This window comes from Macaca fascicularis, chromosome 12 (genome assembly GCF_037993035.2).
Source record: "Macaca fascicularis isolate 582-1 chromosome 12, T2T-MFA8v1.1".
Classification (NCBI taxonomy): Eukaryota; Metazoa; Chordata; class Mammalia; order Primates; family Cercopithecidae; genus Macaca; species Macaca fascicularis.
The window spans coordinates 65,144,222-65,156,833 of NC_088386.1; the positions used below are offsets into that span (position 1 = coordinate 65,144,222).

Sequence of the window (12,612 nt, forward strand, 5' to 3'; positions counted from 1 at the left end):
AGTAAAGGCTGTTGCTCATAATCAGAAAGTACCCTCATATGTAAAATTGAATGTTGTGCTTTTACTCAAAATGTAAATCTACCACATATACTATTTAAAAATACCATACTGTCGTTAAAATACCCCACTTTTTCTTCTTGTGTGATTTTGCTTCTTAAAAATCTCATATTTTAATCAGAACTCTCATTTTTGTTTTCTAGGAGCACAGGGATCAGTTGTCCTTGGGTTTTTTGGGTCTTTTCTTCATTTGAAGGTAATCTGCTTATTGAATAAGTTCACTAATCATACAGAGTTAATACAATTTTCTGTTTGGGCTATTAATCTATATTCTGGTTGATAAATAGAAAGTTGATTACATAATAATGGTTAAGGCTTAACTTTCAAGTCTTTTCTAGTTGCTTCACAAAATGCAATCTAATCTCTAAAAAGAAAGCACTAATAATCCATGTGATTTACCTCATAGAAATAAATATCAAAATAAATTCAAACTGTATTTCTAATTTTGTTTCACAGAATTTTTTTTCCAGAAATTTGTGAAAGATCTTTGCTATTTTAGTCTGCTTGTCTGAAACTGTATTTTACTCATAGATTAAGTATTGGAGCCATGGGAATAAAGGTTCAACGTCCTCGATGTTTTTTTGACATTGCCATTAACAATCAACCTGGTAAGAATATTAGTTAACATTTATAAATGGGTGTTTAATATTTTAAATTAGTAAAGAAGTTTAAACCAACTACCTTCTTTTTCAGCTGGAAGAGTTGTCTTTGAATTATTTTCTGATGTGTGCCCCAAAACATGCGAGAACTTTCGTTGTCTTTGTACAGGTTTGTTCACATTTTCAACTGCCCTAATAGTAGTCTCAGTTGACTGTGGTTTGCTTTTTTTTTTTTTCTTCTTTTTTTTAAGAGACAGGATCTTGCAACGTTGTCCAGCTGGACTAGAACTCCTGGGCTCATCAATCCTTACACGTAAGCTTCCTCAGCTGGGATACAGGTGTGAGCTACCATACCTGGCATAGCTTGCTTTAATTTTTTATTTACCCTATTTTAGATTTCTCCATGCATATTACTTCTTTTCTGTTAACACGAAGATTACACAGCAGTGACTAGGGCATGAAAGTAATTCTTAGAAATATTATGACTGGGCATGGTGTGACTGGGCATGGTGGGTTACATCTGTAATCCCAGCACTTTGGGAGGCCGAGGTGGGTGGATCACTTGAGGTCAGGAGTTCAAGACAATCCTGGCTAACATGGTGAAACCCTGTCTCTACTAAAAATACAAAAAATTGGCCAGGCGTGGTGACTCGCCTATAATCCCAGCACTTTGGAAGGCCAAGGCGGGCAGATCACCTGATGTCAGGAGCTTGAGACCAGCCCGGCAAACATAGTGAAACCCCATCTCTACTCAAAATACAAAAATTAGCCAGATGTGATAGTGGGTGTCTGTAATCCCAGCCACTCGGGAGGCTGAGGCAGAGAATCACATGATCCCTAGGTGGAGGTTGCAGTGAGTCGAGATCGCACCATTGCTCTCCAGCCTGGGCAACAAGAATGAAACTCCATCTCAAAAAAATAAATACAAAAAATCAGCCGGGCATGGTGGTGTGCGCCTGTAATCCCAGCTACTCTGGAGGCTGAGGTGGGAGAATTGCCCAGGAGGCGGAGGTAGCAGTGAGCCAAGATCACTCCACTGCACTCCAGCCTGAGCAACAAGAGTGAGACCCTGTCTCAATTAAAAAAAATAGAGGCCGGGTGCGGTGGCTCATCCCTGTAATCCCAGCAGTTTGGGAGGCTGAGGTGGGCGGATCACTTGAGGTCAGGACTTTGAGACCACCCTGGCCAACGTGGTGAAATTCCGTCTCTACTAAAAAAAATGAGCTGGGTGTGGTGGCAGGCGCCTGTAATCCCAGCCACTCGGGAGGCTGAGGCAGGAGAATCACTTGAACCCAGGAGGCAGAGGTTGTAGTGAGCCAAGATAGTGCCACCACACTGTAGCCTAGGTGACAGAGCTAGACTCTGTCTCAAAAAAAAACCAAAAACAAATATTAGTTTTAATGGTATATTATTTGAGATTGATTTCTACATTCTCCAGAAATACATGGGTGATTTTTTAAATGAATGTTTTAAAAAAATTCCTGAAAGGAATGAAAATATGATTTTTTTTAGTCTGTAAGGTTCAAGAGAGGCATATTTACATTTATTTTGCTTTCATACTCCTTTGATTTCCTTTCTATTAAATGTCCTAATTTTTTATCTCTATAGGTGAAAAGGGGACCGGGAAATCAACTCAGAAACCATTACATTATAAGAGTTGTCTCTTTCACAGAGTTGTCAAGGATTTTATGGTTCAAGGTGGTGACTTCAGTGAAGGTGAGACTTGGAAAAATCGTGTATTATTTTCTGTTAAATATCACAGATCTCAAAGTTAGACAAGTCCCTAGAAGTTATAGTCCAATGTTCTTGTCACTTTCACTCCATTTAATCTTTGGTCAATTAGAAGTACTCATAGAAATATGTAAAAGAAGGAAGCTCATAGGCTGGACATGGTGGCTCATGCCTATAATCCCAGCACTTTAGGAGGCCAAGGCGGGCAAATCACGAGGTCAGTAGTTCAAGACCAGCCTGGACAACATGGTGAAACCCTGCCTTTACTAAAAATACAAAAATTTACCCGGCGTGATGGCGTGTGCCTGTAGTCCCAGCTACTCGGGAGGCTGAGGCAGGAACCCGAAAGGCAGAGGTTGCGGTGAGCCGAGATCGTGCCACTGAACTCCAGCCTGAGCGACAGAGCAAGACTCTGTCTCAAAAAAAAAAAAAAAACAGAAAGCTTATAAAAAATAATTTTACCTTTGACACATGAATTAATTTCAGAAATAGGCTTCTGGATACAAAACAAAACACTGCATTCATCTCAGTAATCTGTCAAGTGTATGTGTTTGATTTTGTCACAAGTGGTAATCCTTACTACAATAACATTTTTACTTTTTTATTGTAAAAATATCAAAACTACTTTTAAAACATGTTGAAAAAATGTTAACCTGTTGCAAGACCTGCATAATCATAATTAGAATCTGAAAGTTCTTTTTTAAAATATATTTTAATAGTCTTTGTCACATTCTTACTATCATAGCATAGGGGAAAGAAAGAAATTTGGGATCTTGCATTATTGACATTAATATCTTTTATGATTTTCTGCAATCTTCAAATATTGTTAATTCAAAATTATTTAAAAATCTACTTTTTAAGAAGTATTTTGTTTAGGTATCACCTTTGAGGCACTTGTTATCTTGAGAGTTAAAAGAGTATGTTTTTCATTTTTAGGAAATGGACGAGGAGGGGAATCTATCTATGGAGGATTTTTTGAAGGTAAAAATGTTTACATTTATATTATGTTTTAAATGTTTTCTCTTTTATTCTATTTTATTCTCTATGGAATCAATAACATTATTCATTAAAGAGTATACTAATGTCTAGCTGCCTTCAACTAATCTGAAAGTTAATTTTCTGGTAAAAAATTGCTTTTTGTAGAGATGGGGTTTTTTCTTCTTAGGACATTTTTACAACATATGATTTGAAAGGGTTTCAATGATCTATTCTTTTTTTTTTTTTTTTTTTTTTGAGACGGAGTCTGGCTCTGTCGCCCGGGCTGGAGTGCAGTGGCCGGATCTCAGCTCACTGCAAGCTCCGCCCCCCGGGTTTACGCCATTCTCCTGCCTCAGCCTCCCGAGTAGCTGGGACTACAGGCGCCCGCCGCCTCGCCCGGCTAGTTTTTTGTATTTTTTAGTAGAGACAGGGTTTCACCGTGTTCGCCAGGATGGTCTCGATCTCCTGACCTCATGATCCGCCCATCTCGGCCTCCCAAAGTGCTGGGATTACAGGCTTGAGCCACCGCGCCCGGCCGATCTGTACTTAATTCTTAGAATTTTAGTACTAGAATAGGAACTTCCATAGATCAATCTTAACTTTTATTATTATTATCATTATTATTATTTTTTTTTTTGAGACGCAGTCTTGCTCTGTCGCCCAGGCTGGAGTGCGGTGGCCGGATCTCAGCTCACTGCAAGCTCTGCCTCCCGGGTTTACGACATTCTCCTGCTTCAGCCTCCCGAGTAGCTGGGACTACAGGCGCCTGCCACCTCACCCGGCTAGTTTTTTGTATTTTTTTTTAGTAGAGACGGGGTTTCACCGTGTTAGCCAGGATGGTCTCGATCTCCTGACCTCGTGATCCGCCCGTCTTGGCCTCCCAAAGTGCTGGGATTACAGCCTTGAGCCACCGTGCTCGGCCATCTTAACTTTTATTAAAGGAGATTCAGCAATATTTCTTACTAACAACATCCAAATTTTTAGGTCATTTGTTCTATGAAAATTTTTAAAAATATCTTTGATACTCTAAAATTTAACTATAATCTTTTCCAAAAATTTAAGTTTTCTTGCTAGAATTTTTTTGTTGATGTGAAGACCATTTGGAAAACTATAAGCATATTTAATGTGGAAATAATTTGATATTTTTCATCTTTCAGTTTTGACATTTAGTGAAATTTTGTTTAAAATTCTACATGATTTGTTCTTAATATTCTAACCCAAGTTTGGAAAACAGGTTCCTCCCTTTGCTATGGCATAAGTGATGCTATGACAGAGGTTAAGTTAATGAATCCAGACTAAATAATACTCTGTGTGCCTCTATGTGCTCAGAAATGAAACCATTGAAATGTAAAAGAATCTAATCTGGACTCTCAGTTTTTTTTTTAAGAGATGGGATCTCACTGTGTTGCCCAGGTTGGAGTGCAGTGGCTTTTCATGGGTGTGATCATAGTGCACTTTAGGTTCAAGCTCCTGAGCTCCAGTGATCGTCCTGCTTCAGCCTCCTGAGTAGCTTAGGACTACAGCCACATACCACTGTGCTCAACTGTTTAGATAGTTTCATTTTTTTATTTAAATAAAGTAGTGTTATCTTTTCCAAAAATGTGAAGGACAAATATAAATGGAAAGGAAGGGAATTGAGATAGTATTTGGGTTTTATAAGTAAAGAATAGGAAATCAATAATAGTCGAATCTTACACAGATGAGAGGGGAGGCTGGGCTTGGTGGCTCACGCCTGTAATCCCAGCACTTTGGGAGGCCAAGGCGGGCGGATCACGAGGTCAGGAGATCGAGACCATCTAGCTAACATGGTGAAACCCCGTCTCTACTAAAAATACAAAAATTAGCCAGGTGTGATGGTGGGAACCTGTAGTCCCAGCTACTCAGAAGGCTGAGGCAGGAGAATGGCGTGAACCCGGGAGACGGAGCTTACAGTGAGCCGAGATTGCACCACTGCACTCTAGGCTGGGTGACAGAGTGAGACTCCGTCTCAAAAAAAAAAAAGGTGAGAGGGGAAATTGATTCATATTTGATTCTTTTCTTTCATAACCTAACTTTGTCATCTAAGTTGTGTATGGCACTAAAGAATACATCAGATGTGAATAGAAGTGAAAATGAATTTTTTTTTGGCGGTTACACCTATAATGTAACTGAAAACTTTCCTTCTCTATAGACGAGAGTTTCGCTGTTAAACACAACAAAGAATTTCTCTTATCAATGGCCAACAGAGGGAAGGATACAAATGGTTCACAGTTTTTCATGTAAGTATTTATTATCTGATCATTTAAAACATCCCATTTTTGGGCCGGGCGCGGTGACTCACGCCTGTAATCCCAGCACTTTGGGAGACTGAGGTGGGCGAATCACGAGGTCAGAAGATCAAGACCATCCTGGCTAAAACAGTGAAATCCCGTCTCTACTAAAAATATGAAAAAATTAGCTGGGCGTGGTGGCGGGTGCCTGTAGTCCCAGTTACTCGGGAGGCTGAGGCAGGAGAATGGCGTGAACCCGGGAGGCAGAGCTTGCAGTGAGCTGAGATCGCACCGCTGCACTCTGGCCTGGGTGACAGAGTGAGACTCCGACCCAAAAAAAAAAAAAAAAATCCCATTTTTGGTCTACCATTTCTCTGTGTGCCTGCCGTTGATTACTAATAAATAGGAGAGGAATCTATAAGGGAGGGAGGGGGAACAAATAATTGATTTTTTTTGTTGTGTTTTTATGTTACTGTTTTTGAGACAAGGTCTTGCTCTGTCACCCAGGCGAGTACTGTGGCGCAATCACGGCTCACCACAGCCTTGACCTCCCTGGCTCAAGGAATCCTCCCCACCTCAGGCTTCCGAGTAGATAGGACTACAGGTGTGTGCCACCACACCTAGCTAGTTTTTTTTTTTGTAGAGAGACGGGGTCTCCCTGCGTTGCCCAGGCTGGAGACTCCAGGCTGGGATTACACACATGAGCTGTGGCACCTAGACAGAATTGTTAAAGAGGGAAAATTGTTATAGAGGGGAAGTTAAATTGTTCTGCTAATGTTTTGAAATAATGGAGACTTGTCAAGAGAATACAGGAGCCAGGTTAAAGGTTTCCCACTAGCCAAATTAGGATAATTTGAGCATCAAAATAAGTAACAGTAATATCAGTTTATGGTCAAATAGGAACCAGGAGTCTACATTGATATAAATAAATGATTAAATAATGAGAGAGAAGGGAAGCTGTTCCCTTATTAGAATGTCAGCTAATAAATTTAGAAGGAATGATGGAGTTAGAAAAGTCACCATTTTGTAATCATCATAGTAATGACTGACAGGCAAGAATCTTCTATTGATGCTAAATTTAAAGGGGTGATTTCAGTGAGAAACTAGATGTTTACACAGAGTATTTCTCCATACATTACTTAATTACAAAGAATAAAATGCAGTCAGTTCTCACTGTTCATAGATTCTGTATTTGAGAATTCACCTTCTCGCTAAAATTTATTTGTAACCTCCAAATGCTAAGGATTTCCAGTTCCGACTACAAAAAAAAATTGTTACTAGGCCTGTTGTCAGTAATGCCTGTTTTTTTAATCCTGTCTTATGGGTACAGGTTTGCTGTCTTCAGTAGCCTTGAACTCTCTTGGTCTCTGAGGAATTTAATCTGTCAGCACCATGTGGATTATTCTGTTGTTTCTCTATTCCATACTTGTTAACTCTTCAACAGTGAGAAATCTGGCGCCTGATTATCTTCAACATTTCTGATCCTTATTGAATCTTAGAATGAACAACTGCCGTCCCATACTGCTGTAAATAAGGACCTACTAACTAGAGTTCACTATTTATGCTTTTTTTTGTTTTGAGACTGAGTGTAGGTAGTTAAACAGCAAGTTTTAAAGTGACTTAAATTAGTTCTTTTTTGGTTTGGTTTTGTGATTCACTCAAAATGTGTTAGGTTTATTCCTTTCTGATTATATTTCATTTTGTTCTCCTTCCTACCTTATTTTGATTTTTTTTTCATTTTTTTAAGTTTATGAAATAGTAACATTTCCAAAGTCAAAACAAAAAGAATACTATGAAGTGTCTCTCTCACCCAGCCCTTCCACTTCATTCCCATTTCCTTGTTTTTTTCACCCCAGTTCCATCTATCCATGTTAATAACCAACCTAATTTCCAGTTTATCTTCCTGTATGTCCGTTTGTAAACATAAGCAAATACATGTATACATTTTCTCACTTTCCCTTCCTTATACCGTAGATGGCATACCGTGTATACTGTTTCACTCTTCACTTAACAGTATATCCTTGAAACACTCCATAACAGTTTATAGAGATCATTTTTATTCTTTTTTGCAGCTGCATAGTACTCTGTTGTTTGTGTATACCATAGTTTATTCAACCAATTGCACATAATGTGGATCTCTCTGATTTTCTTTTTAAACAAAACAATTTATGGCTGGGTGCAGTGGCTCACGCCTGTAATCCCATCACTTTGGGAAGCCGAGGCGGGTGGATCACTTGAGGTCAGGTGTTCGAGACCAGCCTGGCCAACATGGTGAAACCCTGTCTCTACTAAAATACAAAAATTAGCTGGATGTGGTTGCAGGCACCTGTAATCTCAGCCACTTGGGAGGCTGAGGCAGGAAGGTAGAGGTTGCAGTGAGCCAGGGTTGTGCCACTACACTCCAGCCTGGGCTACAGAGCAAGACTCCGTCTCAGAAGCAAACAAATAAAACAACTTACAATTACCTCTTCATTGTAAAAAAAAAAAAAAAAAGAAAACAAAACACAGATAAGCCACACACACAAAAATCCCATCCCCAGAGCATCTTTCCATACATTAAAAATGTTTATAGAGTGTTGCTCTATAATCAACTTTTGGCGATAATGTAAATCTCTGTACATCACTAAATGTTAGCTTTTTAATGGCTACATGTTAATCTCTTGCTTGAATGTACTATGCATTATTAATCTTATTTTGGGACATTCAGTTTGTTTCCTGTTTTTTAAACTGCTCTAGTGAACATTGTTGTGCCTGTCATTTCATGCAGTTTTAATATTTAAGAAGTTTAATGAACTATTTACACATTTTTAAGGCTTTCCATATATATTGTTATGTTGACTTTTTTTTTTGAGACGCAGTTTCGCTCTTTTTGCCCAGGCTAGAGTGCAATGGCGCGATCTCCGCTCACCGCAACCTCCACCTCCCAGGTTCAAGCGATTCTCCTGCCTCAGTCTCTCGAGTAGCTAGGATTACAGGCATGTACCACCATGCCTGGCTAATTTTGTATTTTTAGTAGAGACGGGGCTTCTCCATGTTGGTCAGGCTGGTCTTGAACTCCCGACCTCAGGTGATCCACTTTCCTCAACCTCCCAAAGTGCTGGGACTACAGGTGTGAGCCACCGCGCCTGGCCTTGTTATGTTGATTTTCTTTTTTTTTTTTTTTGAGACAGAGTCTTGCTCTGTTGCCCAGGCTGGAGTGCAGTGGCCGGATCTCAGCTCACTGCAAGCTCTGCCTCCCGGGTCTACGCCATTCTCCTGCCTCAGCCTCCCGAGTAGCTGGGACTACCGGCGCCCGCCACCTCGCCCGGCTAGTTTTTTGTATTTTTTTAGTAGAGATGGTGTTTCACCGTGTTAGCCAGGCTGGTCTCGATCTCCTGACCTCGTGATCCGCCCGTCTCGGCCTCCCAAAGTGCTGGGATTACAGGCTTGAGCCACCGCGCCCGGCGTTATGTTGATTTTCAAAAGAAAAGGATAGGCCGGGCCCGGTGGCTCAAGCCTGTAATCCCTGCACTTTGGGAGGCCGAGATGGGCGGATCACGAGGTCAGGAGATCGAGACCATCCTGGCTAACACGGTGAAACCCCGTCTCTACTAAAAAATACAAAAAACTAGCCGGGCGCGGTAGCGGGCGCCCGTAGTCCCGGCTACTCGGGAGGCTGAGGCAGGAGAATGGTGTAAACCCGGGAGGCAGAGCTTGCAGTGAGCTGAGATCTGGCCACTGCACTCCAGCCTGGGCGACAGAGCGAGACTCCGTCTCAAAAAAAAAAAAAAAAAGGAAAGGATAGTTTACTGTAGCACCAGTAGTATGTAAATGCTAATTTCACCACATTCTCAACACAGTATTATAATTTATTTTCCTCTTTTAAATAAAATCTTTCCTGTACTAACCAAAACTCTTATGTTAAGTTCATACAGTCCTTCATATATATTCTCAGAATCTTCCCTCTAAATGTTGGTTTCTCCTCATGTCTTCCTATTTTATAGGTATCCCTTCTTCTGTGTTCTGTTTTTTAAAGGAAATAACTTCAATTTTTAGAGAGCTTCAGTCTTAAAAAAATTTTTTTGTGCTATAACATATAGAAGATTTGCCATTTTAACCATTTGTAAGTGTACAGTTCAGTCTTGTTTATAGTTATTTATTTTTTTGAGACAAAGTCTTGCTCTGTTGCCAAGCTAGAGTGCGGTGGCACAGTCATAGCTCACTGCAGCCTCAAACTCCTAGGCTCAAGTCATCCCACTGCCTCAGCCTCCCAAAGTGCTAGGATTATAGGTGTGAGCCACTGGGCGAGTCATGTGTATTAACAGTGTTGTACAACCATCAGCACTATTTCCAGAATTGTTTCATTGTTGCAGAGACTCCGTACCATTTCCCCTTACCCCCCATCCCTGGTAACTTCTATGAATTTGCCTGTTCCACTATTTTATTTAAGTGGAATCCCACAATTTTTATCCTTTTGTATCTGGCTTGTTTCACTTAATGTTTCCAAGGTTTATTTATATTGTAGCATGTATCAGAACTCCATTTTTTTTTTGAGATGGAATCTTTCTCTGTTGCCCAGCCTAGAGTGCAGTGGTGCAATCTTGGCTCACTGCAAGCTCCACCTCCCGGGTTCATGCCATTCTGCCTCAGCCTTCCGAGTAGCTGGGACTATAGGCGCCCACCACTATGCCTGGCTAATTTTTGTATTTGTAGTAGAGATGGGATTTCACCTTGTTAACCAGGATGGTCTTGATCTCCTGACCTCATGATCCGCCCGCCTTGGCCTCCGAAAGTGCTGGGATTATAGGCATGAACCACTGCGTGTGGCCTGAACTCCATTTTTTTTTTTTTTTTTTATGGCTGAGTAATACTCTGCTATATGTGTATACCATGTTTCTTGATTCATCTGTTAGTGGACATTTGACTTGTTTTCACATTTTGACTATTGTGAATACTGCTGCAGTGAGCATTGGCATTTGAGTTTCTTTTTTTTTGGTTCTTTTGAACATATACCTAGGAGTGAATTGGTGGGTTATATGGTCATACTCCTTTTAGCTTTTTGAGAAACTTCCATACTGTTTTCCATAGTGGTTGCACCATTCTACATTCCAATTAGCAACGTACAGGAGTTTTTATTTTTCCACATCCTTGCCAGCACACTTATTTGCCACTCTGTGTGTATCTGTAAATTACCATGAAAGCACTACAAGCTGTAATTTTTTAATTTTGGAATTACAAATAAGTTTTAGTGAGCAGGCAGACTTGCAAATAAAGTTATCAGTGAAGTGGGGAACAACTGTGTCTAAATGCATATCATATATATACATTGTGACTAACATGTTATATGAATACACATAGTGTACACCTAGGTTTTTACATTTCTAGGTGATTTTAGTGAGTTGAAGTGAGTATAGTGTTACAATGAGGAAACAATAGTAGGTCATTAATTTTATAGTTAGGTAAACTTAAAAATTCAGCTATAGGTTATACTTTTTTCAGTGGTATTGTACATGCTTTAATCAAAGATTAGCATAAATTATGCTCCTTTTTTCAAATTTCTAATAGCTTTTTGATAAGGTTTTTTTAAAATAACAACTCTTATAAAATGCTAATCTTTAATTTTCATACCAGTGTTTTTAGTACGTATTTGAGTAGCAGCCTTCTTACCTACGTAGCTTTATGGTTGATGGTGGGGGGATGGGATTTTGAAAAAATAACTTCATGTGCCAAAAAATGCTTACTTTAATTTTTGTCCCAATTCTTTTTTTTTTTTTTTTTTGAGACGGAGTCTCGCTCTGTCACCCAGGCTGGAGTGCAGTGGCCGGATCTCAGCTCACTGCAAGCTCCGCCTCCCGGGTTCACGCCATTCTCCTGCCTCAGCCTCCCGAGTAGCTGGGACTACAGGCGCCTGCCACCTCGCCCGGCTAAGTTTTTGTATTTTTAGTAGAGACGGGGTTTCACTGTGTTACCCAGGATGGTCTCGATCTCCTGACCTTGTGATCCGCCCGTCTCGGCCTCCCAAAGTGCTGGGATTACAGGCTTGAGCCACCGCGCCTGGCCAATTTTTGTCCCAATTCTTAATCCAGATCTCTTGCAGGTAATTAAAGAACTTGTAAACACTCAGTTGGGCACAGTGACTCATACTTGTAATCCCAGCACTTTCAAAGGTCAAAGTGGGAGGATCGCTTGAACCCAGGTTTGAGACTAGCCTGGGCACCATAGTGAGACCTGTCTCTACAAAAAATAAAAAATTAGCCAGGCATGCTGGCATGCACCTATAGTCCCAGCTACTCAGGATGCTGAGGCAGGAGGATAGCTTGAGCCCAGAATGTTGAGGATGCAGTGAACCAAGGTTGTGCCAGTGCACTGCAGCCTGGACAACAGCCTGAGACCCTGTCTCTAAACCAAAAAAATAAAAACAAAAAAAACTTATAAACACGATATAAACCATTTCTGTTCAAGTCCAACAGTATATGTCTGAGGACCATAAGAATATAGTCTGTGCTTAACTGTTTAAAATGTTTTAAGGTTGAAAAGCATTATGGTTAAACTCATACACTGGTGGAATTGTTTCATAAATTTTGATATGTCTGCATAGTAGAACATTATACAATTATGACTATTCAGTAAGAACTCAAGTGCAAGAAACATGAATGGATAGAAATAACACTGAAATGTCTATTTTAGTTACATAAAAGTTTTCAGCAGTAAGTAGGTATTGCTTTTATAATTAGAACAAGTTTGGTAAATACATTATGTGGAAAGCATTTTGCCTTCTGTTCTCCTTAAGATTGAGGTAATATGATTATATTAAGATAGCAGTTGATGTCTTTGTTTTCAGCTTTGTTTCCAATACAGTTATTTTCTTTTTCTTTTTAGAGATGCTAACTTTGTTTTTCTCTGACTTTGTTTTTATTCTTCTATCTGATGACTTCCAAAAGAACAACGAAACCAACTCCTCATTTAGATGGGTAAAGATTATTTTATTTATTTTACAACCTGTTTTAAATTAACCTTGA

At 39.9% G+C, this 12,612-nt stretch overlaps 1 protein-coding gene across 11 annotated transcripts in view; it reads left to right on the forward strand.

The window, feature by feature from the left end:
• PPIG (peptidylprolyl isomerase G) overlaps positions 1-12,612 on the forward strand; it is a 60,873-nt gene that overhangs the window by 19,207 nt on the left and 29,054 nt on the right. For 4 of the 11 annotated variants that reach the window (XR_012421200.1, XR_012421199.1, XM_065525628.2 and 1 more), the window contains 7 exons: positions 201-253; positions 589-665; positions 751-825; positions 2,265-2,372; positions 3,324-3,368; positions 5,536-5,623; positions 12,535-12,564. Coding sequence is in view for 9 of the 11 variants with exons in the window: in XM_065525628.2 (XP_065381700.1) it covers positions 605-665; positions 751-825; positions 2,265-2,372; positions 3,324-3,368; positions 5,536-5,623; positions 12,535-12,564 (407 nt within the window). In the remaining 2 variants the exon portion in view is untranslated. Of the gene's footprint in view, positions 1-200; positions 254-513; positions 666-750; positions 970-2,264; positions 2,373-3,323; positions 3,369-5,533; positions 5,624-12,472; positions 12,565-12,612 lie in introns of those variants that run through there. The other 7 variants (XM_074009413.1, XM_074009412.1, XM_065525629.2 and 4 more) reach the window with 4 other exon arrangements.